This window comes from Cicer arietinum, chromosome 5, assembly GCF_000331145.2.
Source record: "Cicer arietinum cultivar CDC Frontier isolate Library 1 chromosome 5, Cicar.CDCFrontier_v2.0, whole genome shotgun sequence".
Taxonomy (NCBI): domain Eukaryota; kingdom Viridiplantae; phylum Streptophyta; class Magnoliopsida; order Fabales; family Fabaceae; genus Cicer; species Cicer arietinum.
Window position 1 is genome coordinate 24,050,815 of NC_021164.2, and position 24,644 is coordinate 24,075,458.

The 24,644-nt window shown below is 31.5% G+C and overlaps 1 protein-coding gene across 1 annotated transcript; it reads left to right on the forward strand.

Moving 5' to 3' along the window:
- Positions 1–6,473: 6,473 nt before the first annotated feature.
- LOC101497864 (cycloartenol-C-24-methyltransferase) lies at positions 6,474–23,637 on the forward strand. The gene is made up of 14 exons (XM_004499861.4): positions 6,474–6,675; positions 6,768–6,869; positions 8,621–8,687; positions 9,324–9,397; positions 9,482–9,566; positions 9,667–9,722; positions 9,985–10,039; positions 20,636–20,683; positions 21,013–21,096; positions 21,420–21,536; positions 21,617–21,700; positions 22,004–22,129; positions 22,495–22,592; positions 23,308–23,637. The coding sequence occupies exons 2-14, from the start codon at positions 6,805–6,807 to the stop codon at positions 23,369–23,371; spliced, it is 1,023 nt and encodes a 340-aa protein (XP_004499918.1). The 5' UTR covers positions 6,474–6,675; positions 6,768–6,804; the 3' UTR covers positions 23,372–23,637.
- Positions 23,638–24,644: the final 1,007 nt, after the last annotated feature.

Below are 24,644 nucleotides of genomic sequence, written 5' to 3' on the forward strand. Positions count from 1 at the left end.
TCAGGCTTCATGTTTTACTCACTTGCTCCTTTAGTTCTAAAGGTTAGTTTCATTCTCATGGACTTGTTTGTGACAATATGACAACTAAATATTTTACCCAATACTCCTTGTATTATACTCCTACTTTGAATTGATATACTTGTTTTCATATAAATATTAAAAAAATTATTTTTATTTATAATATTATTTCAATTGTTTGATATATAAGCAAACGTCAAAAAAAATTATTTTATTATAAATGATACCTCAAAATTTTTTTCATCAAATTTTTCAATACACGTGTATTTCGAAAATCTTAAATAAAGATTTATTTCGATAATCTTAAATAAAGATTTTTTCAATACACATATGACTTTACATGATTTTAAACGTGTGAAATTGAATTTTGGAAAAATAATTGAATTTTAACAAATAAAAAAGTGTGAATTGAGAACGATGTGTCAGACCATGTATTTAATTATTCATCTTTAATATTCTCTTAAAATTTATTGAATTCCTCGGAATGTTATAAATCCATAAAAAAAATTAAATCCTACGAATTCTTAAAATATAAACCCTTTAAAATTTAAATTATAAATATCGATAGTTTTTAAAAAAAATTAAAAGTCATTAAAATCTTTTAAAATCCACAATACTTTTTGATACAAAAATTATCTTTTAAAATTCTAATCTTATACACCCCTCTTAGTCTCTATGAATATTTTTACCGATGTTTAGTCCATGGCTAAGATTGATGATTTTGGTGAAAATCTTCTATCTATATTTTATCGTTGAAATCATAAATTGAGGACTAACCATCGGTGAAAATATTTGTAACAATTAAAATTTTATATGATATTTTTTTAGAGAATACAAATTTATTTAATTCTAAATAGAATGGCTGATTTTGAATGGATGTTTTTTTTATGCAGTTAAGTGGATAGACAATGTTCAATCTTTTTCTTCTGACGTCTGATATGTATGGACAGTAATTTTTAAAGTTTTGTTTTAACACCAAAAGGTATTATTTTCCAAATTGACTAATTATAGGTACTTGGTTTAAATCAGCATTCATTTGTCAGTTGCATTGAAACATCTCTATAGTTGTTGGAAAATCTAGGTTTGATGATCATATTATATTTCATTGCAATATGACAAAATGTTAAAATTTCAGGTGGATTGGTTGTATTTCCTCTCTTTTGCAAGTTGTTGGTATTGGTCTCGGTATTTCCGCTCTCCTTCTCTAGCTGACGAGAGGGGTGTTTGAAAATACAGTTAATTAAACTATATTGATAAATTGGATTTCACTGCATTACAGTAAACTAAACTATTCAAATGGTTCATGAATTAAATTAATTATTTAAAATTATTTTCTTATAAAATTTTCAAATTTTATTTTTCTTGAAAAAAAATATAGGAAATATCGAGAAAAAAATTTCAAAAAAAAATAAATCATTTTTTTTTTGTAAAATTTGAGGAAAAAAATTGAAAACATTTTTTCTGAAAATTTTCTGATATTTTTTTTGAAAAATTATTTATATTTATTTTTCTCGAAAATACTTTTTCGAAAAAATAGAAATTTCCAAAAGAAATTCAAATTAATTTTTTTTAAAAAAAAAAAATTCGGAAAATTTTTTACATTTATTTTTCTCGAAAAACAATTAATATTTTTTTATCAAAAGAATTTCAAGATTCTTTTTTCAAATAACCATTTTAAAATTTATTTTAACTAAAAAATTGTTCAAAATATTAAATTAGTTTATATTTATAAACCAATTTTATATCGATTCAGAACTAAAAAGATTTTCAACAACCATTAATATGGTCCAATATAATATAATTTACTATGAAGACCCCTTACTAGCGATGCATCATCGTTTTTTTTTTGGCCAGTAGCATTGCATCATGATTCATTCATGTTATCCTCCACTAATATTTCTTCTACTTTTTCAATTATAAAAGTTCATTTAGTTTTATTATAAGGTCTGTTAACTACTTACTATTATAAATAACTAAGAAAAGAACATCATAAGTAACATTAAATAAAAAAAAAAAAAATTCATAATAGATAATTGACAATAATTTTAATATAATAATATTCAACAAATATGCTCACTAAATTAATATCAACTATACAAAATAAACAAATAAATAAATTTTTTATGTAAAAAATTGATACGCATTCACTGAAATGAATATAGTACATCGATAATAATAATTCAAAATCTCTAAAACTAAAGAAAAATAATAAATCTATAAATAAACGCATATCAACACTATTAATAACATGTTATGACAAAATAAAATATTGTGAATAATCATGTCTCTGAATGTGTAATGTTAAGATGATATTATACTAATTGATTGAATATGTAAGTGGTCGAAACTAATTTGCCAATCTAAATTAAATGACTATCGCAACTAAATAAAAAATCAAATAATGTTGCACTAATACGAAGAACAAAATAAACATTGTGTTCAGACTACGAAAACATGAAACAAAACTAAATTTACATGAAAACCACTATTTTAGATAAATTGAGATTAAAAAAAAAAAATTGAGAGGGATACTTCTGAACCAAATAATTGAGAGGGCAACACCAATAAGTAAATAAAAACCAAATATTAACAAGTTGTATTTATAAAAATGGAGAAGCGATAAATTAAAAAATAATTAATACAACAATAATTATTTTACAACTATCTTCGACAAGATTTGAATCTCATCATTTAAATCTCTTTTATGTTGTTTTGTATTCATTAAAAAAATTATGATAGCATTTGGTTACATTTGTTTTCTACGTCAATTACAAAATAAAAAATTATCTGAACCTGTTAAATATAATTTGAACCGGAATGGTTGATTTAATTTTTTATGCATAATTATATATTATGTTAATATATAACTTATAATATAAAAAAATTAACATTGTGAAATAGAGAAATATTAAATTAAAGTAATAAGTATTATTAAAAATATATCAACAAATGATAAATTAATGCAACCTTTCATAATATAAAAAAGTAAAAGTATATTTAAACTTATGTATAAAATTTGGTTTGATTTTGTTAATTTTCATAAGATGGATTCAAAATTCAAAATTTCAAAATAAGAAATTAAAAATATCCTAAACAATTATTTCATTTTAAATTGTTTTCAGATCTTTAAATCGATTTCAAGTTTTTATTTAGATTTTTAAAATGAACACGTAAATATCAGTTTAACTTTATTTTTTTAAGAAAAAAAATATTACATCTTTCTCTAATTATAAGTACTTTTTTTATTTTTTCATTTTTATTAAAAAAAATAAAAAATAAATTCAATATGCTAATTTTATGACTAGATGTTTCAAAAATAGCATTTGTACATTAATTCATCCAATATATCTTTTCATATTTAACAAAAAATAGTAGAATTAATAAGAAGTATATTAGCAAAAATAATCATAATAAATACATGATAGTTTATAATTAAGGATAGTTTTTTAACACTAAAGGTCCGTTTGATGAACGTGACAAGAGACATGATATAAATAAGTTATCATATCATGTCTGAATTCAGTATTTGATAAACCAACATGATATTTAAAATTTATATCCTAAACGTGAGTTGAGTTAGAAACCAACATAATAAGATAAGAATAGTAATTTAATCAATTACCCTTATAACATATAATTTGAAATATAAATTGAATATAATAAAATATAAAAACAATTTATAAAATATAAAAATGTAAATCTAATCAAATAGAAAAATAATAAAAGAATTTGATATTAAACTTAAAAATAAAATACTAATAATTAATTGAAAAAATGTTTATGATTTTACATTAGAGTAATTTTGTCTTTTTATATAATTTAATAAATTAATATTCACAATTATAAAAATATGAAAGTTATTTGAAATTTTAAAATAAATATAATTTGTTTACAAGGTATTCTTGCCATTTACACATAATATATATCATATATTTATTCTAACAAATAAAATATAATTATTTGGTTAATCATTATTTTGTTTTTTAAATTTAAATTGTTTATTTAGTGCCTCTATTTTAACTGATTCGTAATTTTGGTCCCTCTATTTTTAATTTCACAATTTTGATCCATCTATTTTAACTGATTTGTAATTTTGATCTCTTTATTTCTAATTTCTTAATTTTGGTCTCTTTATTTTAACTAATTTGTAATTTTGGTCCATCTATTTCTAATTTCATAAGTTTGGTCCCAAATTGTAACTAAGAGTATTCATGGTACAAAAACTGAACCGCATTGAATCACATTAATGGTTTGGTTTAGTTCTTGAAAATCACTTTCAAATCAAATTCACTACAGTTATAAACCGGTTTATAAATATAAAACCACTTTAATATTTTGAACAAATTTTTAGTTAAAAACGGTTTAAAACTAGTTATTCAGAAAAAGAATTTTGAATTTTATTTGATAAAAAAAATATTGATTTCATTTTTGAGAAAAATATATCCCGATAAAAAATTTCAAAATTCTTTTGGCAAAAATTTTTCGAGAATTATTTTGAGAAAAATAGATATAAAAAATTTTAAGAAAAAAGTTTCGATTTAAAAAAAAAATTAAAAATTTTTCCAGGAAAAAAATGTTTTCGATTTTTTCTCAAAACCTTTTCAAGAACAAATGATTTAATTTAAAAAAAAATAAGTTTTAGTATTTTGTATATTTTATTTCGAGAAAAATAAATTTTAAAAATTTTGTAAAAAAAATCTTAATTGAAGTTAAAAGTATTTTAAAAAGGTTAAAGTGGTTTTTGAATTAAGTTTGGTTAACTGAATTGTTTTAAATATGTGGTTCAATTCATGAACCATTTAAATAGTTTAGCTTTTTGTGGTGCCATACAATGCAATTTATCAATATGGTCCAATTAATCATATATTTTGCACATTCCTAATTGTAACTTATTTGTAATTTTAGTCGCTCTATTTTTAATTTCTCAATTTTAGTTAATCTATTTCTTAAAATTGAGACATTTTATAAATATAATAGATTACATATTTTATTTAATAAAATCTAATGGATTACATTTAAAAATATATATAATATTAAGAAAATATTAGATATTTATTTAAAAAACATTTTTTTATTATAAAACTATTTAAAAATAGTTTTTAATTATTTTAAAACTAATTAATTCTAAAAATAGTTTATTTATTATTTTTTTAAAACCGATTTCAAAATTTATTATTTTAAAAACTGTTTTTAAAATAATTTTTAACTATTATTTTTATTAATTCAAATTTGTTTCTAAAATAAAACAGAATTTTTATTATATTTTTTAGTATATTAATAACAGGATTACGTGTATTTTTAATATATGTTGATCATATAAAACAGGAGTTTACTAAAAATAATTTTTTAAAGAAAAAGCCATATTTTCTTAAATAAAAAACAGAACTTAAATTTCTTTCATTATTTAAAAAAAATCATAATTTATTAATTATTAATCATCATTTTAAAAACATATTTGAATTAATAAAAATAATAATTAAATTTTTTTCTAAAAACAGTTTTTAAAATAATAAATTTTTGAAAACAGTTTTTAGAATATAATAAATAAAACTATTTTTAGAAGTAAATAGTTTTAAAATAATTAAAAACTATTTTTTAAATAGTTTTTTATAACAAAAATATTTTTTAAAATAAATATCTAATATTTTATTAATATGATATGTTTTTTTTTTTAAATATAATCCATTAGATTTTATTAAATAAAATATGTGATCCATTAGATTTACAAAATGTCTCAATTTTAAGAAATAGAATGACTAAAATTGTGAAATAAAAAATAGAGGAACCAAAATTATGAATAAGTTAAAATTAGGATACCAAAATTGCTAAATTAGAAATAGAGGGACCAAAATTATGAATCAGTTAAAACAGGGGAACTAAAATTGTGAAATTAGAAATAGAGAGACCAAAATTATAAATCAGTTAAAATAAAGGGGACTAAAATTGTAAAATTAAAAATAGATGGACCAAAATTATGAATTAGTTAAAATAGGGGGACTAAAACTGCATTTAAGTCTAATATATAATTATTGATTAAATTTCTTTTAATTAATTTATAATATTTAAAATATAATAAGTTAATTTAAAAAAACTAATATATAACTATTCAAAATAATAATTTTGTTATTTAAATATAATATATATTATATTATATCATGTAAAATGTATATTAAATATATGATAAAATAAAATATTATTATATATATATCAAATACATAATAATATTTATCGTATTACTATTATATTATATCATGTATTATCGTATTTTTATTCAACTTTATATGATATATATATATAAATATATATATATATATATTTATATATTTTCTATGATATTATAGAAAATTAGAGATGAATGTAGTAATAATTTAATTGTGAGATATAAAATGATGGATTACCAATCTCGAGAAAAAAATTGGAACCAATTAAATTAATTTAAATTACATATTCGCTATGATGGGCCCGTTGGTTTATTGTTACCCCGTGTATCAACTCAATGTGGTCCTCAGCCGTAGTATCCCCGATCGCATGCATTAAACTACAAATACATCCATCCACTCATATCAACTTTGGTTTTGCCTCTCTCTTCCTTTTCACTTTTAAAACGCCTCAAAAGCTTCACTTCTCTTACTCTCTCTCTCTCGCGTTTATTTCCATGTGAGTTCATTTTCCTAATTATTATTCCTCATTCTAACGCATTTCAATTTTTTTTTATTTTATTTTATAAACTTAAAGTTTGTGTAATTTAGATCGAGTTTTTGAGTTCCGCGAAAGACATTCGAAGCAATGGATTTGGCATCGAGTATCGGTGGAAAGATTCAAAAAGGCGAAGTTCTCTCCGCCGTCGATAAGTGCGTTTCTCTCTCTTGTTTTCTTTTCTACTTTTTTTTTTAATTGCGGCTGCATTGTGGTTTTTGACTTCGATTTTCAGTCTCTGTTTTTTCTAATTGAAATAAGGTTTATATTTTCGTTACTTAATCTTACTTAGTTACTTAATCTTATGAGTAAAATTGTATTTAAAAACTTGATGCATGATCAAATACACCAATTTTTTGGATTTTTTTTTTGTTTATATTTATATTAGAGAAAGTTCTTTAACATCCATCTCTGTGTGTGTATTTTTTTTTTTGTAAATTTCTCAGCTCTAATTAGTGGGAATCTGGATCTCTGAGTAAAGTGGAAAGTGAGAAAATGAAAACGATTTTATTTTAACAAACTAATGATTTGTTATGCTGTATCTTTGAGGACCGATTTGTTAATCAATAGTTGATAGTATTTTTTTTACTCCGTTACGAGGTACTCACTTTACTAGTTGATGACTAATGAGTTCTCATTTCTCACTTTACTCGGAAATGAGTTCTCACTTTAATCGATAACGAGTTGTCTACTTAAGAGGAGCTGAATTTTGATTAGACTTAAATTTTGATTATATTTTGTTTTCGATTTTGAAATTTGTGGTTTTCTTTTTTAATTTCATGATTTTCTGTTCTCACCTGCCTTTGTTTTGTATTTACTAATAGATGAAGATGTTTGAAATTGTTTTGCTCATGAAAGTGCTAATTATTATTCAGAAATTTGATGATGAAAATATTGAAGATTCCCTTTTGGTTCTGTTGGGATCTGGTATAAATGTATTGGGAATTATATTCATATGTTTAGAAAAGAAAAACAAGTGGTTTTAAAATATATTAAAGTACTGATAACCTTTCTGTATGTTTTGATGGAAAAATATATTGAATCCTCTGGTTTTTTTTTTTGGATCTGATACAGGGGAGTTTATTAGTGTATAACTATGAACTTTGGGGATTAATTTAATTTAATAAAAAATAGTGGAGTCTTTTTTTACAGCAAAACAAAATAGTGGAGTTTGAAGTTGTATTTTTTTATATGAAAATGATAATTTTATTTAGATGCACATGAAAAAAACAATAAGCCTCTAGGTTGGATCTGAAACAAAATGATTCCTTGTTAATTGATCCAAATTCGAAAATTAATATGTTCCAGTCTTTATCATCCGGTGTTGAATTATTTGGACTTGAGGAGAATGAGTCATAACTTGGTCAAATTAATTAATGCATTATTGAAACCATCGTACTAGTCCCATTTTGGATTTTGCTTCTGATACCTTACCTACCTAACAGCATATGCTGACAGTCGTAACTTGTAAGTGACCACTTAGACTTTGTTGTATATGAATTTTCTGCATTTATGCATATGCATACACCTTGTTGTGGATCTGGACTGTATGATCTTGATCTATTCGATTATTCGATTAAGATCAGATGGGTGAGATTGTATGACTGTGTAAATGTGTGTTTATTTTGACTCAAGGGTATCCAAAAAATCTTTTCATATGCAAGCAATAGTTATTCCGAATCATGGCTCCGGAGTTTTGCTAACTAAGCAAATTTTGTTTTGTTATGGTGAAATTGGATAGAGAGTTTATCGGGATTTTTACCTTAAGTTAAAATGAACAGTGTCTATGAAACTTAGATTTTTTTAAGCTGTTGCATGAGTTCCAAAATTAAAAAAGTTAGTTGAATGGTAATTGTGTAATTTTTTATTTAAGAGCCTGATAAAATGTATTGCTCATTTGGTTCAGGTATGAGAAGTATCATGTAAGCTATGGTGGTCAAGAGGAAGAAAGGAAATCTAATTATAGTGATATGGTGAGAGATATCAATATTTAGCAACCAAAATCTTGGTTTTAATATTTTCTTTTTATATATTACTGATTACTGATATAATGCCTGTAACACTAACCTTCTTGTCAGATTTGGATTTGGTGCAGTTGAATAAACCATGTAGCTGCAGCAGTTAACAGATCTCCACTGTTAGATGAAGATCAGACCATTTATATTTTGATTTCACCAAATCAATTTTAAAATATGCTTTCGTAATATGAACAATCCGATCTTAATCTAATGGCTGAGATATTTCATGCGGCAACTGTGTGTTTTTTCAACCGTAGACAATCTAGGCCCTTCTTGCAGTATGCATGCTACATGCCTTACCTTTATGATATTTATGCTCACTCATTTTCAATATGGGAAGCAATTTTCAATTGATATGGCATGGAAACAATATCACAACATTTTGTTTTGAATGTCTAGGAAACGATTCACTTGTGACAATCTAATTTATTTTTTTAATGATTAATGAATATTGAGTATTTATTAGCTATCTTCCTTTTTGTGATGTTGTATATCATGATTTATATAGATGGGAGTACTACGTGTAAGTCTTAATTATGTTCAATTTGATTATCTTCGAAACGAATATCATAAGATCTGCATATATTTCAGGTTAATAAATACTATGATCTTGCAACCAGCTTTTATGAGTTTGGCTGGGGGGAATCTTTCCATTTTGCAACCAGGTGCACATTTGCTTCATTTTTGCATGTATAAATTGTCTAATTTTCTGTTAATTCAATCGTGCTGATAATTTTCTTCCCATGCAGATGGGTAGGGGAATCACTTAAGGAGAGCATTAAGCGACATGAACACTTCCTTGCATTACAACTTGGCCTTACTCCTGGACAAAAGGTTTTCATTTTTCATATTCAATAAAGCAAAATAGCAAACTGATATATCTTGTTTAAATTGTGTTTTTTTCTTAATATTTCATGCGTTTTTTTCTTTATAGGTTTTGGATGTTGGGTGTGGTATCGGGGGACCATTAAGAGAAATTTCTCGATTCAGGTAAATTGGATGTCTATCGGTTATAGATTTGAATTCTCTGATTTCAAGCACTCATGCAGTTGCCAATCTTGGATTAAACGACTCACGTTCCGAATTTGTATTTTAGACTTGATTTACCGAGTCAGAACATCAAGTGACCACGTCAAATGCATGATTCTCTGACTATAGGAAATTTTGATCCATCCTCTATGCTTCATCATCATTTGCCCTTCCCTGTGTTACTTTATTGGCTAACAAAAATCAATAATGGGTATTTGTGCAGCTCGACATCTGTTACAGGGTTGAATAACAATGAGTACCAGATCACCAGAGGAAAGGTATGTGTTACTATGAGATTAAATGCAATGACACAATAATTTTGAGTTTTAAATTGTAAGCATTGATACAACTGTTTTAGCCTTCTCATATTTAGTGTTTAAAGCCTTATAGATGCTAGAACTGTCACTGTTTGTTGTGTTGTTTCATTTTTTATCACATTACATTGGTGCATTGTTTAAGCATGAATAATATACTCATGACACTCCTCTAGCATAAATTTAATATACAATGTCCTCCGTGCAAAACTTATGAGAGAAGATTTAGGAGAGAGAAGAGGAGTGGTGAGGTGGCAAGAGAGGCAGTTGCCTAACTGCCTAATGGGTCTGTGGAATAATTATATTACACAGCAAGAGAGGCAGTTACCTAACTGCCTAGTAGGTTTGTGTGGAATAATTATATTGTGTAATGTGTGTAAAAAAAGGGCATCGTGATTGTAATTTGTATGTTGTAGGAAGAGAGCATTTTGCACTCTGAAGGAGCATTGTGCTCTGTGTCAGTAAAGGATTACTTTACTGTTTAATTATGTTTTCTTATTCAATAGTCACACATTCCCTCTCTTCACTTCAGCACTTTCTATTTTCAATTCTATTAATTGGTCTGACCTGCCGAATTGTTTAATTGGAGAGAGAAAGAGACCAAATACTAGTGAATTGAACCGATGCCACCAAAGATGGAAACAAAGGTGAACGATTTGGAGATAGAAGTCGCATCGCTCAAGCAGACTTTGGCGGAGATGCGACTTCAAGCCACTCAGGATCAGGAAAAACTTGTGTCGCTCATATCCCAGAGTCTGGCGGAGAATAGTGGATATTCAGAAACTTCGAAGAGGGGAACGACCAACGAATTCATAGCGAAATCCTTGATGAATTTCGTCAATTTGTGAAGAAGGTGGAACTCCCTTCTTTTGATGGTGAAGATCCTGTAGGGTGGATAGCGTGTGTCGAGATTTACTTAAGGGTTCTTAGTACGAGCCCATAATTGAAGGTGAGTTTGGCCCAATTATGCATGGAAGGGTCAACTATTCATTTTTTCAAAGCGTTGACGGAGGAAGAAACGGATCTGACTTGGGAAATGTAGAAGAATTTATCAAGGATTTCGAGAGGCTATTGGTGCAAGTGGACTGAATACCCGATTCGCAGTATTTGGGTTATTTACTACATGGTCTTCGGGAAGGAATAAGGGGTCGAGTGAGGAGTATGTTAGCGACGGGGCCGGTCTCGCGCTCAAGATTGATGAACATGGTGCGGGCTGTTGAGATGGAATTGTCGGAGAAGAAACCGAATTGGGTCCGGTTGCATGGTGCCAACTAAAGGAGTGGATCGAGAGGGGTTTTAAACCGGGTGAACCCACAATATGATAGTTGGTCTCGTTCAGAGTGGGGCTATGGAAAGTCCAACAAGGAAAATCGAAATGGGTCTGGGCCAAAAAATGATAACAGAGGTGATTCCAGGCGTGATATGCCTCGGGACAGAGGGGTTAGGTACTTGTCGTATCATGAGTGATGGATAGAAGGAGGAAAGGGCTATGCTACAAGTGTGGGGTAATTATCACCCCCAACACCAATGCCCTGACCGCCATTTTAAAGTGATGGTGATAGATGAACTTGATGAATGAGATTGTGAGGCTAAGGTCATGGAGGATGAGAAGGAAGATGAAGTCAGAAGCGAAGAGGAGTATAACATGTCTTTGAGCAATATCACTGAGGTTGAAAAAAAGAGACCAAGGACCATGCAATTAAAGGCTAACATCAATGGAGTATCCATTATACTCTTGGTTGATAGTGGGGCTACTCACAATTTCATTGCTAGGAAGTTGGTGAAAGCACTTGGTTGACCCATCAAGCGAACTGAAACAATGAGTATCAAACTAGGTGATAAATTTCTGAAGAAAGTAAAAGACAAAATACTTTCATGTTTTATTATTACAGCCCTAAGCTGTTTATATAGGAAAAGAAATTACAATAGTAAAACTGAGTAATAATGACAGAATAAAAATAAACATAATAATATAAAATAAAAGAGAATAAAATCTAATTTCTCTCGATTCTTCAACACCCCCCCTCAAGTTGGTGCATAGATATCTGTCATGCCCAACTTGGCTATAAGTCGCTCAAAATTGGGTCTTGCCAAACTTTTTGTCAAGATATCAGCAGTTTGCTGATCGGAAGTCACAAATGGCAGACATATAACTCCAGCATCAATTTTTTCTTTTATGAAATGGCGGTCAATCTCAATATGCTTGGTTCTATCATGTTGTACAGGGTTGTGAGCTATACTTATTGCTGCTTTGCTATCACAGAACAATTTTAAGGGTGAGTCAACTTTCATTTTCAGTTCGCCCAAGAGTTTACGAATCCATAAAAGTTCACAGATTCCTTGAGCCATTGCTCTGAATTCAGCTTCTGCACTGCTTCGAGCAACAACCCCTTGTTTCTTACTTCTCCAAGTAACTAAATTTCCCCAAACATAGGCACAATATCCAGTGGTGGATTTTCTATCAGTAATTGATCCTGCCCAATCAGCATCTGTAAATATAGAGACTTCTCTGTCATTAGTTTTCTTGAAGCACAAACCCTTCCCAGGATTGGATTTCAAGTACCTTAAGATTCGATAAACTGCCTCCAAGTGTTCTTCATAGGGAGAATGCATGAATTGACTTACAACACTCACAGAGAAAGCGATGTCAGGTCTAGTGTGGGCTAGATAAATAAGTTTGCCGACTAACCTCTGGTATCTTCCAATCTCAACAGGAACACTGCCTTTCTCCCAAAGTTTAGCATTTAATTCCATAGGAGTATCTGCTGGTCTACACCCACTCATCCCAGTTTCTTCCAAGAGATCTAGGATGTATTTTCTTTGAGAAACAACAATTCCCTTCTTTGAGCGAGCAACTTCCATACCAAGAAAATATTTAAGCGCGCCTAAATCTTTGATCTCAAATTCTTTAGTCAAATTTTTCTTCAATCTTTCCATCTCAACAATGTCATCTCCTGTGAGAATAATATCATCTACATATACAATTAAAATTGAAATTTTACCAACATTAGAGAACTTCATGAACAGAGTATGGTCTGATTGTCCCTGCATATATCCTTGCCTTTTGACCGACTGAGTGAATTTTTCAAACCAAGCCCTTGGAGATTGCTTGAGACCATAAAGGGATTTTTGAAGTTTGCACACATTTGAACCAAATTTATCTTCAAAGCCAGGTGGGCTATCCATGTATACTTCCTCCTCCAAATCACCATTCAGAAAAGCATTCTTTACATCAAGTTGGTTAAGAGACCAATCTAAATTCACTGCCAAGGACAAGAGAACTCTAATAGTGTTTAATTTGGCAACGGGAGCAAAAGTCTCTGAGTAATCAATGCCATATGTCTGAGTAAACCCTTTAGCAACCAAGCGTGCCTTGTATCTTTCAACTGTGTTATCAGAATTATATTTCACAGTAAATACCCATTTACAGCCAACAGTATTCTTTCCTGTAGGTAATGTCATGACTCTCCAAGTTTGATTCTTCTCAAGAGCTCTCATCTCCTCAAGAACAGCTTCTTTCCACTTTGGAATTTTTAGAGCCTCCTGTATATTTTTTGGAATTTCTACAGTAGACAACTTAGAGGTAAATGCAGCAAATGAAGAAGACAATTTTGAGTATGACACATAATTAGACAAAGGATATTTAGTGCATGATCTAATAGGTTTTCTAATTGCAATAGGAAGGTCTAAATCAGGATACTCGACATGACTCTTAAGAATAGAAGAAGACTTACCTGTATCAAGATGATGTGTTGGATTATCTATTGGTTCAGAATCTTGGAAGGGTCGGAGAATGGGTCCTTCATTTCTCTGTTTATGGTTTCTTCTTTCAAAGACATTTCCCTTCCAAGTAGGGTCAATTGTAGTAAACCTGCTTTGTGTCTCTTTATCTGAGTCATTATGTTGTGGCATTTCAGGTGGTCCTTTATTATTATTGAGATCAAGAATTTGATCATTGTGATTTTCATTTGAAATTGTCGCCCCCGAATCTGTCGAAACCTCATTCATAAGTGGATTGAGTTTCAATATGGATTCTTGGGCATTTTCTTTTGGTGCATCAATATAAGTCTCAGAATTTTGTGACAACACTATATCACTTAAAGTAATGATGTTTTCAAAAGTAAAAGATGAATCTTCCTTAAAATTTCCCCCCTGAAGATGAATGTCACTAAAAAATGGTTGATTTTCAACAAAAGTAACATCCATGGTTACAAAAATTCTTTTTGATTTTGGTTCAAAACACCGATACCCCTTCTGAGTTGGAGAGTAACCGGTAAACACACATTTTATTGCTCGTGGATCGAGTTTGTCAAGGTGTTTATGTTCATGAACAAAAGCAGTGCAACCAAAAACTTTTAGTGGCAAATCAGCAGAGACACTAGTCAAAGGAAAATAATTTCGAAAAACATCAAGAGGTGTATGAAAATCTAAAACTTTAGATGGCATTCGATTGATTAAATATGATGCAGTTAAAACAGCTTCACCCCACAAATATTTTGGAACCTTATTTGCAAATAGTAAAGCTCTAGCAACCTCAAGAAGATGCCTATTCTTTCTCTCTGCAATTCCATTTTGTTGGGGTGTATTAACACAAGAACTTTGATGAACAACCCCATTTGCAAGAAAAAAATCGGACAAAAGTATATTAAAATATTCTTTACCATTGTCACTTCTGAAGACTTGAATATTTGTTTGGTATTGAGTGTGCACCATTTTAAAGAAATTTTTGACAACCTGTCCAACTTCCGATTTTTCTTTCAATAAATAAACCCAACAAATTCTAGTATGATCATCAATAAAAGTTATAAACCATTTTTTATTAGAAAATGTGTTTATTCTATTAGGACCCCAAACATCACTATGAATAACTGCAAACGGTTTTGATTGTTTATATGGTTGTGCAGAAAAAGAAGAACGGTGATGTTTAGCAAATTCACAAGTTTCACAATGAAATAAAGATGGATCCTTCTTAGAAAATAATTTAGGAAACAAATGTTTCAAATACGGAAAACTAGGATGTCCTAACCGTAAATGCCATAACATAATATCATCATTATTAGAAGAAACAAAAATAGATTCAAAGCAGGTACTTGTTTTTTGTTGGTCTTTGAAGTCGAGTCCATTGTCAAGATAATAGAGTCCTCCACTCTCCTTAGCATTGCCAATCATCTTCCCCGTGCTCAAATCCTTAAAAGTGCAATGAGAATGAAAGAAGTTAGCTTGACAATTTATATCCTTTGTTAATTTAGTAATGGATAATAGATTACATGATAAATTAGGAACATGTAAGACATCTTTTAAGGTTAACTTAGGTGACAGAATAACAGAACCTTTCCCTGCAATGGCTGAAAGAGAGCCATCTGCAATTTTAATTTTGTGGTTACCTGCACAAGGGCTATAAGAAGAAAATAGACTCGACTCCCCAGTCATATGATCAGTAGCACCAGAATCAATAATCCAAGTATGGCTGGGAGTGACACTAAGTAGAGCAGTATTTGGAAAATTACCTCTCTGAGCTATAGAGCAAGAAGAAGTTTGAGACTCAAGAAGTTTGTACAATTGATCTAACTGTTCCTTGGTGAAAGGAGATGGGCTTGAAGGAGACTGCTTCTCTTGATCAGATGTACCAGCTTGGAGCGCATGACCTTCGTTTCTTTCTTTTTTCTTCCAATTTAGAGGTTTTCCATGGAGCTTCCAACATGTATCACGTGTGTGCCCTGGACGTTTGCAATGTTCGCACCATGGTTTCTTGCCAGCGCTCTTCCCGTCTTCATTTTTTGTGACTAGGGCAGAGCTTTCAACCTCACCAACAGAAGGTGACTTACCCATCATAACACCTTGTCTCGCCTCTTCTCTTCTAACTTCTGAGAATGCTTCCCGAAGTGATGACAATGGGATCTTTCCCAATATTCTGCCTCGGACTTCATCAAGCCGCTTATTAAGCCCAACCAAGAACATGAATACACGGTCGTTCTCCTGTCTCTTAAGAAACAGAACACTGTCCTCACAACACTTCCAATGATCATCATAGCAGAGATCCAATTCTTGCCATAGTGTCATCAACTCATTGTAATAGGTAGTGACATCTCTATCTCCTTGTTTGGTATGCCACAATCGTGATTTGAGATCGAAAATTTGAGAAGAATTCTGAATATCAGAATATGTTTCTTTGACAGCCTCCCAAACTTCCTTGGCAGTAGGCAAAAACATAAAAGGTTTTTTGATTGTTGATTCCATATTACTAAGCAACCAAGCAATAATAACAGAGTTCTCAGATTTCCAAAACCTGTATTTTGGATCAGTTGTGGCAGGCATTTGCACCTCTCCTGTTAGGAAACCATATATTCCCTTACCGTTTAAAATCAATCTTGCGGTTTGGGACCATTCGACATAATTTTTTCCATTTAGTTTCTGGATTTCAACCTTGAGGGCATTAGAAGTTCCCTCATGGCCAAAAAAGTTGGAAGAACCATTCTGGCTGCTTAGGCCGCTGCCACTGCCACTTATGGCGCTGTCTAAATTGTCAGGGTTGTTGACTACGTCTGATTTTTTTGCCAAACCATCGTCGTTGTCGCCGCTACCCATAAGGGCTACCTTCCATGGGGTATTGTGTGCCATTAGGTTTAGCTCAGTTGGTTAGAGCGTCAAACCCTAATGGTTGTGGTAGCTCAGTTGGTTAGAGAGCCAAACCCTAATGGTTGTGGAAAGGTTTACAGAACCCTAACCAGAGCTCTTGATACCATGAAGAAAGTAAAAGACAAAATATTTTCATGTTTTATTATTACAGCCCTAAGCTGTTTATATAGGAAAAGAAATTACAATAGTAAAACTGAGTAATAATGACAGAATAAAAATAAACATAATAATATAAAATAAAAGAGAATAAAATCTAATTTCTCTCGATTCTTCAACAATTTCAAACTATCACATAGGGAAAATGTCCTAATATTGAAGTTGAGGTTGGGACTACTAAATTCACCTTTGAAGTTGTTTTGTTTGATTTAGAAGGGGTGGACTTAGTGTTGGGGATGGATTGGTTGAAACAATAGGTAGAATGGGGGTGGATTGGAAGGAGAGAGTGATGGAATTTAAATTGAAGGGACAATGGGTCCAATTTGGAGAAGGAATAGGAGCTGCCGATAAACCCATGGCCTTGCAAAGTTTGTTGGGGAAGTGTAAACAATTAGTGGATGGGTTACTACTATCCACATAGATGTTTTTGCTGGCTGACGCCAAGGATAAAGAGTTAGGACAACAGCTGAAAGATGAATTGAACAGGAAATTGCAAGAGCTTTTGGAATGCTATGCTGCAGTTTCTAGTGAACCCAAGAGGCTACCTCCTAGAAGGGGAAAAGATCATGCTTTTTACATAGGGGAAGGAAAAGAACCTGTGAATGTAAGGTCTTACCGTTATCCACATCATTACAAAGATGAGATTGAGAAGCAAGTGCAAGGATTATTGGAGTCTGGGGTAATCAGACCTAGTCAGACCGCATATTCTAGTCCAGTAATTTTGGTGAAGAAGAAAGACAACATATGGAGGATGTGGATGGACTATAGAGCTTTGAACAAGGTCACTATCCTTGATAAATTCCCTATTCCAGTTATTGAGGAACTCTTGGATGAACTACACGGTGTCAAATATTTCACCAAGCTCAACCTTAAATCCTTATATCATCAAGTACAGGTGAAGGAGGAAGACATCCACAAGACTGCGTTCATGACTCGTGAGGGCCACTACGAATTCATGGTAATGCCTTTTGGTTTGATGAATGCGCCTTCCACATTTCAATCTTTAATGAATGATATTTTCAGTACAATGATGAGAAAATTTGTGTTAGTGTTCTTTGATGACATTTTGATCTATAGTTCAAGTTAGGAGTCCCATATGAAGCATTTGAGAGAGGTTTTTAAGGTGCTGCAGCAACATAAACTAGTGGCTAACCGTAAAAAATGTTCATTTGCTCAACCCAAAATTGATTACCTAGGCCACATAATTTCTAAGGAGGGTATGGCTGTGAATCCCAACAAAGTTCAATATGTGCAAGAGTGGCCGGATCCAAAGAATGTTAAGGGGGTGAGGAGATTTCTTGGTCTCACGGGGTACTATGGCAAGATTGCCAACCTCTTACTGAATTGACAAAAAACTAGGGGTTCAATTGGAGCAATGAAGCGCACAAGGCTTTTAAGGAGCTCAAAGTTAAACTCACTGTTGCACCAGTTTTAGCACTCCCTAATTTCTCCCAAGAGTTTTTCATAGAGAGTGATGCATCATGTATGGGGATCGGAGCCATTTTGATTCAACAAGGCAAACCTATAGCATTTTCAGTAAAGCTTTGGGGGAGAGGAGCCTTGCCAAATCCACCTTTGAGAAAGAGTTGATGGCAGTAGCACTTGCCATCCAACATTGGCGATTGTACCTCTTAGGGAGGAAGTTTACAGTGTGCACCGACCACAAGAGTCTCAAATAGTTGCTTCAACAATGAATAATCAAGGGTGCTTATGCCCTCTCTCGAGTTCATGAAGGACCAGAATTGATCACACTATGATTTATCAACCAAGTTGGTTAGGAAGCAAGCAATTGGTAAAAGAGGTACATAAAGATTCCAAGCTGTCCAAGATCATAACAACTTTGAAATCGGGTCGGGAGGTAAAGAAGGGGTTCTCTTATAAAAAAAAGGGGTATTGTTTTGTGAGGGAAGGTTGGTAATGTTTGAGAAGTCTGAGAGCTTTCGTAAAATGTTAAAAGAATTTCATGAAACTCCTCAAGGGGGGAATTCTGGTGTGTACATAACTTATAGAAGATTGACTGCCAATTTGTTTTGGTTTGGTATTATTAAAACTGTGCAGGAGTATGTCAAAGCTTGTGATGTTTGCCAATGTCAAAAATACATGGCTGCTGCCTTGGGAGGATTGCTGCAACCTCTTAACATTCCGGATCAGGTTTGGGAGGAGATATAAATGGATTTTATCACTGGACTCCCTAAGTCATAGGGTTATGAAGCCATCCTAGTTGTTGTGGATAGACTCTCAAGATACATCCACTTCATCCCCCTCAAGCATCCATATAAGCAAAGTTGTTAGCTGAGATTTGCACAAGGGAGGTGGTATGTTTGTATGGCATTCCAGCTTCCATTCTCAGTGACCGAGACCCAATTTTTGTGAGTTCATTTTGGAAGGAATTGTTCAAAATGCAAGGCACTCAGTTGCGCATGAGCACCGCATACGATCCTCAATCTGATGGTCAAATGGAGGTGATTAACTAATTTTTGGAAACATTTCTCCACTGTTTTACAGAAGACCAGCCTAAGCAATGGATGCAGTGGATTCCACCAAATTCCATGTGTCTACTGGTACCACACCATTTGAGTGTGTTTATGGGAGACCTCCACCTGTTTTGAATCAGTTCCTGCGTGGGGAAATTAAGGTGGAAGCAGTGCAAAGAGAATTGAAGAATAGGGATGAAGCCATCAAACAACTAATGTATCAATTGCAGAGGGCACAAAACCAAATGAAAACTCAAGCGGATAAAAAGAGGGTGGATAAAGAGTTTGCCATTGGTGACTGGGTATTTCTGAAATTGAGACCTCATGGTCAGGTTACCTTGGGTGCTCGCATCTGTCCAAAATCATCTCCATGTTACTAAGGACCATTTCAGATTTTGGAGAAAGTTGGAGCAGTGGCTTATAAGCTTAAGCTGCCTGAATCCTCCCATATTCCTCCGGTGTTTCATGTGTTATTATTGAATAGGGCAGTTGGGAATTATAATGTGCAAGTCAGTTTACCTCAAGAATTGGGAAGTGACAATGCCAATAATGTAGAACCAGAATCGATTTTGGCCAGTAGAATTGTTGCTAAGGGAGGAGATGCTATCCGACAAGTGCTTGTCCAATGGAAGAGTCAAAGAGCTGAAGACGCAACATGGGAAGATGAGTAAACATCAGAGGTCAATTTCCTAAACTAAGACTTGAGGACAAGTCTCCTCTTGTAGGGAGGGATATTGATAGGGGATGCAGTAACTGCTATAGGGGCTGTTAGTAAGCCACGTGTGTGGAGAGTTCTATGAGAGAAGATTTAGGAGAGAGAAGGGGAATGGTGAGGTGGCAAGAGAGGCAGTTCCTAACTGTCTAGTGGGTCTATGGAATAATTATATTGTGTAATGTGGCAAGAGAGGCAGAGACCTAACTGCCTAGTATGTTTGTGTGGAATAATTAAATTGTTTAATGTGTGTGTAAAAACGGGGGCATCGTGATTGTAATTTGTATGTGTTAGGCAGAGAGCATTTTGCACAGCACTCTGAAAGAGCATTGTGCTTTGTGTCAGTAAAGGATTACAGTAATTTTGTTTTCTTATTCAATAAATTCACTCATTTCCTCTTCTTTTCAGCACTTTCTATTTTCAATTTTATTCATCTATAGTTATTAATTGTGAAGTTCTGAAAAGCCTTATTGATGAAAAGTTTATTAATTATTTTCCATATTTTATTAAAAGATTACACTTCATAACTATAAAATTTCTAAAATTCTTTGATCTCATTGGCCAGTTTTTGCTAATTAACAGGAACTCAATCGCCTGGCTGGAGTGGACAAGACTTGCAACTTTCTGAAGGTCAATCTTTTGTAAATCAATAATTTCTGTTTTTGGGAGGGGGAGTTCTTCTATTTCAACGCATATTGGTCCAACATTTTTTTATTCAAATTGTTCTACAACAGATAATTGTTTCACTGGATATTTTATTTATTGTGTTTGGACGAGCTTATTTATTTATTATTTTTTTTCTGAGAAAAGCTTATAATTGAAGTGCTCAAGAGAAAGCTTCTGGCTAAAAAGTCATTTCAAATTAACCATAAACAAACATGTTCTAATAGCCTCATAACAAAATGATAATGATTTTGAATCATAATTGACACGGTGGTTTATCTTATTCGATTACACAGGCTGACTTCATGAAGATGCCACTCCCAGACAACAGTTTTGATGCAGTGTATGCTATTGAAGCCACCTGCCATGCACCAGATGCTGTATGTGACAGCATTTCTCACCCTATTTAGTTTTCACATCCTTGCTTCTCCTTTCCATAGTAAAGATTTCTAACAGCACATGCACCCATAAATTGTCAATTATTATGGACCACGACCGCAATTGTGGCCAGTCAAGGTTTCTGATGTCTCTGCAGACGCAATTATCTGGTTGTATTTGACCGCAATATTAAAGATTGCAGTGCAACCACATTCACAATTTAAAACCTTGGCTCAAGTAGCACATTTATCAAGGAATCTATAAAGTGATTCTATGATTTGTATTGTCTGACACTGAATTTTTCATGCCATTGTATTATGCATAGTATGGATGCTACAAAGAGATTTACAGAGTGTTAAAGCCTGGCCAATGTTTTGCGGCGTATGAATGGTGCATGACTGATTCTTTTGATCCCAATAACCAAGAACACCAAAAAATCAAGGTACAATATAATGGTATAGAAATAATTCAGGTTATGTATTGAGTTTATTAATACTTAACAAACAAAATTCCCTGGTACAGGCAGAAATTGAGATTGGTGATGGACTTCCTGACATTAGATTGACCACAGAGTGTCTTGAAGCTCTAAAACAAGCAGGTTTTGAGGTGAACATTAGTTTCTAATGAGTTATCACCTTTCACTAGTATTATATATGTTGTTCTTTGGATATGGAAGAAATTCACGAGCCTAATTTGGCTAAATCAGTGTTGTTAAATATCAGTGCTAGCAGAATTTGGACTAATCCTATTGTTCTGCGAGATGCTATTTAGTACAAACTATTGTCCAAGAGCGTTAATAGCAGTGTTATAGCATTGTTGCATAGCGTAATTTGAACAAATGATTATTTTCCGCAACCTGCAGTTGACAACAATGGCTAAATGGTAGATTAATTTCTTTTGTATGTGAAGGTAATATGGGAGAAAGATCTAGCATCGGACTCTCCTGTTCCTTGGTACTTGCCTTTAGACAAGAGCCACTTCTCGCTTAGCAGCTTTCGTCTCACCACTGTTGGACGACTTTTTACCAGAAATCTGGTATTGCTTCTGAACATAATAGCTATTATATATTTCACTTAACATCTTTTGAGTGCAATTACTTTTAGAGTTGTTTTTCATTTAAGAATTGTTAGGAACATATTTTTCAACACACTTTCTCTCACTTCGTTTGTTACCGGGTGAAATGAATGTGGATCAAACCAAATCATGTGTGTTCGATTCCCAAGATAGTGAGATCTATGTGAAATTCAACCGCTAATAAAAAGTGTTGGAATAGTGTTAAGACTGTTTTGCTGGTATCTCTGTTTTTGTATATTTGATGCACACTGTTGAGAATTTCGGATTCATTTCTTATCGTGCACAAAATTCAACGATGGTTTGAGGATTTGAATTTACATTTGTAGGTCAAGGCTCTGGAGTTTGTTGGGCTGGCTCCAAAGGGGAGTCAAAGGGTTCAAGATTTCCTAGAGAGGGCTGCAGAGAGCCTAGTTGAAGGGGGAAAGTAAGTTTGCCATTTGTTCCATACTCCCATGGATATAGTTTTTATGCTCGTAGCCAAATGTTTAGTTCTCTTGAATAAGGCAACTTTTTAACTGCAAGGTCTCTCTACTCTTTAGTGCATCTGAGCCTTGAGTGAATGGCTAATAAATTAGTATGGCAAAAACTGTATTGAAAGTTGAAAACTTAAATTTTAACAGAAAATTATTAGCTAAAAGTTAGTGAGTTGTATTTATTTACCATATTTTGGTCAAACAAATATATAAGCTAGTCAAATAAATTATAAATGGAGATAAACGGCATACATTAGTCAAATATATACTGAAATTCAATGAGAACATATTATATTGCCACTTCATATTAATTTTATAAGATTATGTTACAAGAGTTAGCTGAAATGTCAAAATAATAGATTCTTATTAGATGCATGTATTACACTGACTGTGCACTCTTTTTTACCTCTTATATACAACAACAACTAAGTCTTATTTTACTAAGTAGGATTAGCTACATGTATGTATCAAATGACGCAATAATTTTCTATCATATCCTTATCCAACTAATTAATCTCTAGGTCTTTGTTAACCGTTTCTCTTGTAAATTTCCTAAAATCATCAACCAAACACACTCTAAATACTAAAATATATTAACAACGGTGAAATTTTTTCTCTCAGCAAGCGTGTTCACTAACCAATGTACTTGCTTATGTTCCTTTTCAGGAGAGAGATTTTCACACCAATGTACTTCTTTTTGGCTCGGAAGCCTGAATCAGACAGCAACTGAATTTTGTTGGCATAAGTTACTCTGTTTCTAGGAGAAAGAATCATAATAGCTTTTGGCCTTTCCATTGTATGTCTTGCTGTTTTCAGCTGCTTGATTGTTTAGGTTACCAAGACTTCACTTTTTTTCTTTCTTTTTCTGAATGACTTCAATTTGTTTCTTTTTTACTAAAGCAGTGTGCCTCCTGTATTAGTGGATAATGTAGTACTTCCTTTTTTAAGGCAGGCCAAGTTATTCAAAAGTATAATCGAGTAAAGTTTTTTTTTTTATTCAGTATATTTATAAAATTTGATCTGTCATTAAATTGATGAAGGCATTAGTTCACAATAAATTGTTTGATTTTAAAAAATATTCCACAATGGCACCTCACAGTTTGATTTTTAAATGTATGTTTGAATTGGTGGCGAGGTTAGACAAATCATGTGAAAGTTTTGAAAAACAAATTACATTTTATAGCTTCAACATAATTACAATATCACCCTAGTTTTGTAACACACTAAAACCTTGAGAGGTCACCATTACCAACTGTGAGGTGAGAAGCATGTCTACCACGTGATCAAACATGCCACTAATCAAACATAGTGAAATCATGACATGTGTGCTCGATCACACTCATAGTTAATATAATGGTAAACTATGTTTTCAAGTTCATCAATAGACACAACATCTATCTATAATTTCACAGACACATAGTTGATTAACATAGTGGGAAACTAATATATAATCATGTAATATGACATCTTCAAGTTCATCAATAGACACAAGATCTATACGTTCATATATTTACTTGAGGCTCTCATAGTTGTATTGAATTGATGATTGATTATAGGACTAAATATGAATTTGTCTGTATAAAAAATTCAATATTTTAATTTTAATTTCAGTAAAATTAAATAAAAAGGTAATTTTTAGTTTGTACAAAATATTCAACAATCAGTTTTTGAAATTACTAAAAATAAATATGATTAATTTTCTTTCAATTTTAAAATTTTGAATGATTTTTTGTAAATATGTTTAGAATATTATAAAAAGTTTATCTATAAAAATTTAGAATTTTTTAATATGGGATGAATTAAATTTGAACTTTGTACATGTAAAAACTTAAGATAATAGTAATAAAAATATGCTTGGAAACATTTTGCAAAAATTCATTCAAATATATATTGACTTAATAGTAGAGGCTAAAACTACATGCACGATAATTTTGTAATAATTAAAAATTGTATTTTTATTTTACAGGAACTAAAAGTAAAATGTTGAAATTTTATAGAAACTA

Bases quoted from the DNA above. Each gene is read 5' to 3' on its own strand.
- LOC101497864 (XM_004499861.4), top strand. From the start codon at position 6,805: ATGGATTTGGCATCGAGTATCGGTGGAAAGATTCAAAAAGGCGAAGTT. The intron at 20,684-21,012 runs GTCAATCTTTTG...TCGATTACACAG, and splicing joins AGACTTGCAACTTTCTGAAG to GCTGACTTCATGAAGATGCC. The intron at 21,097-21,419 runs GTATGTGACAGC...TATTATGCATAG, and splicing joins CCTGCCATGCACCAGATGCT to TATGGATGCTACAAAGAGAT.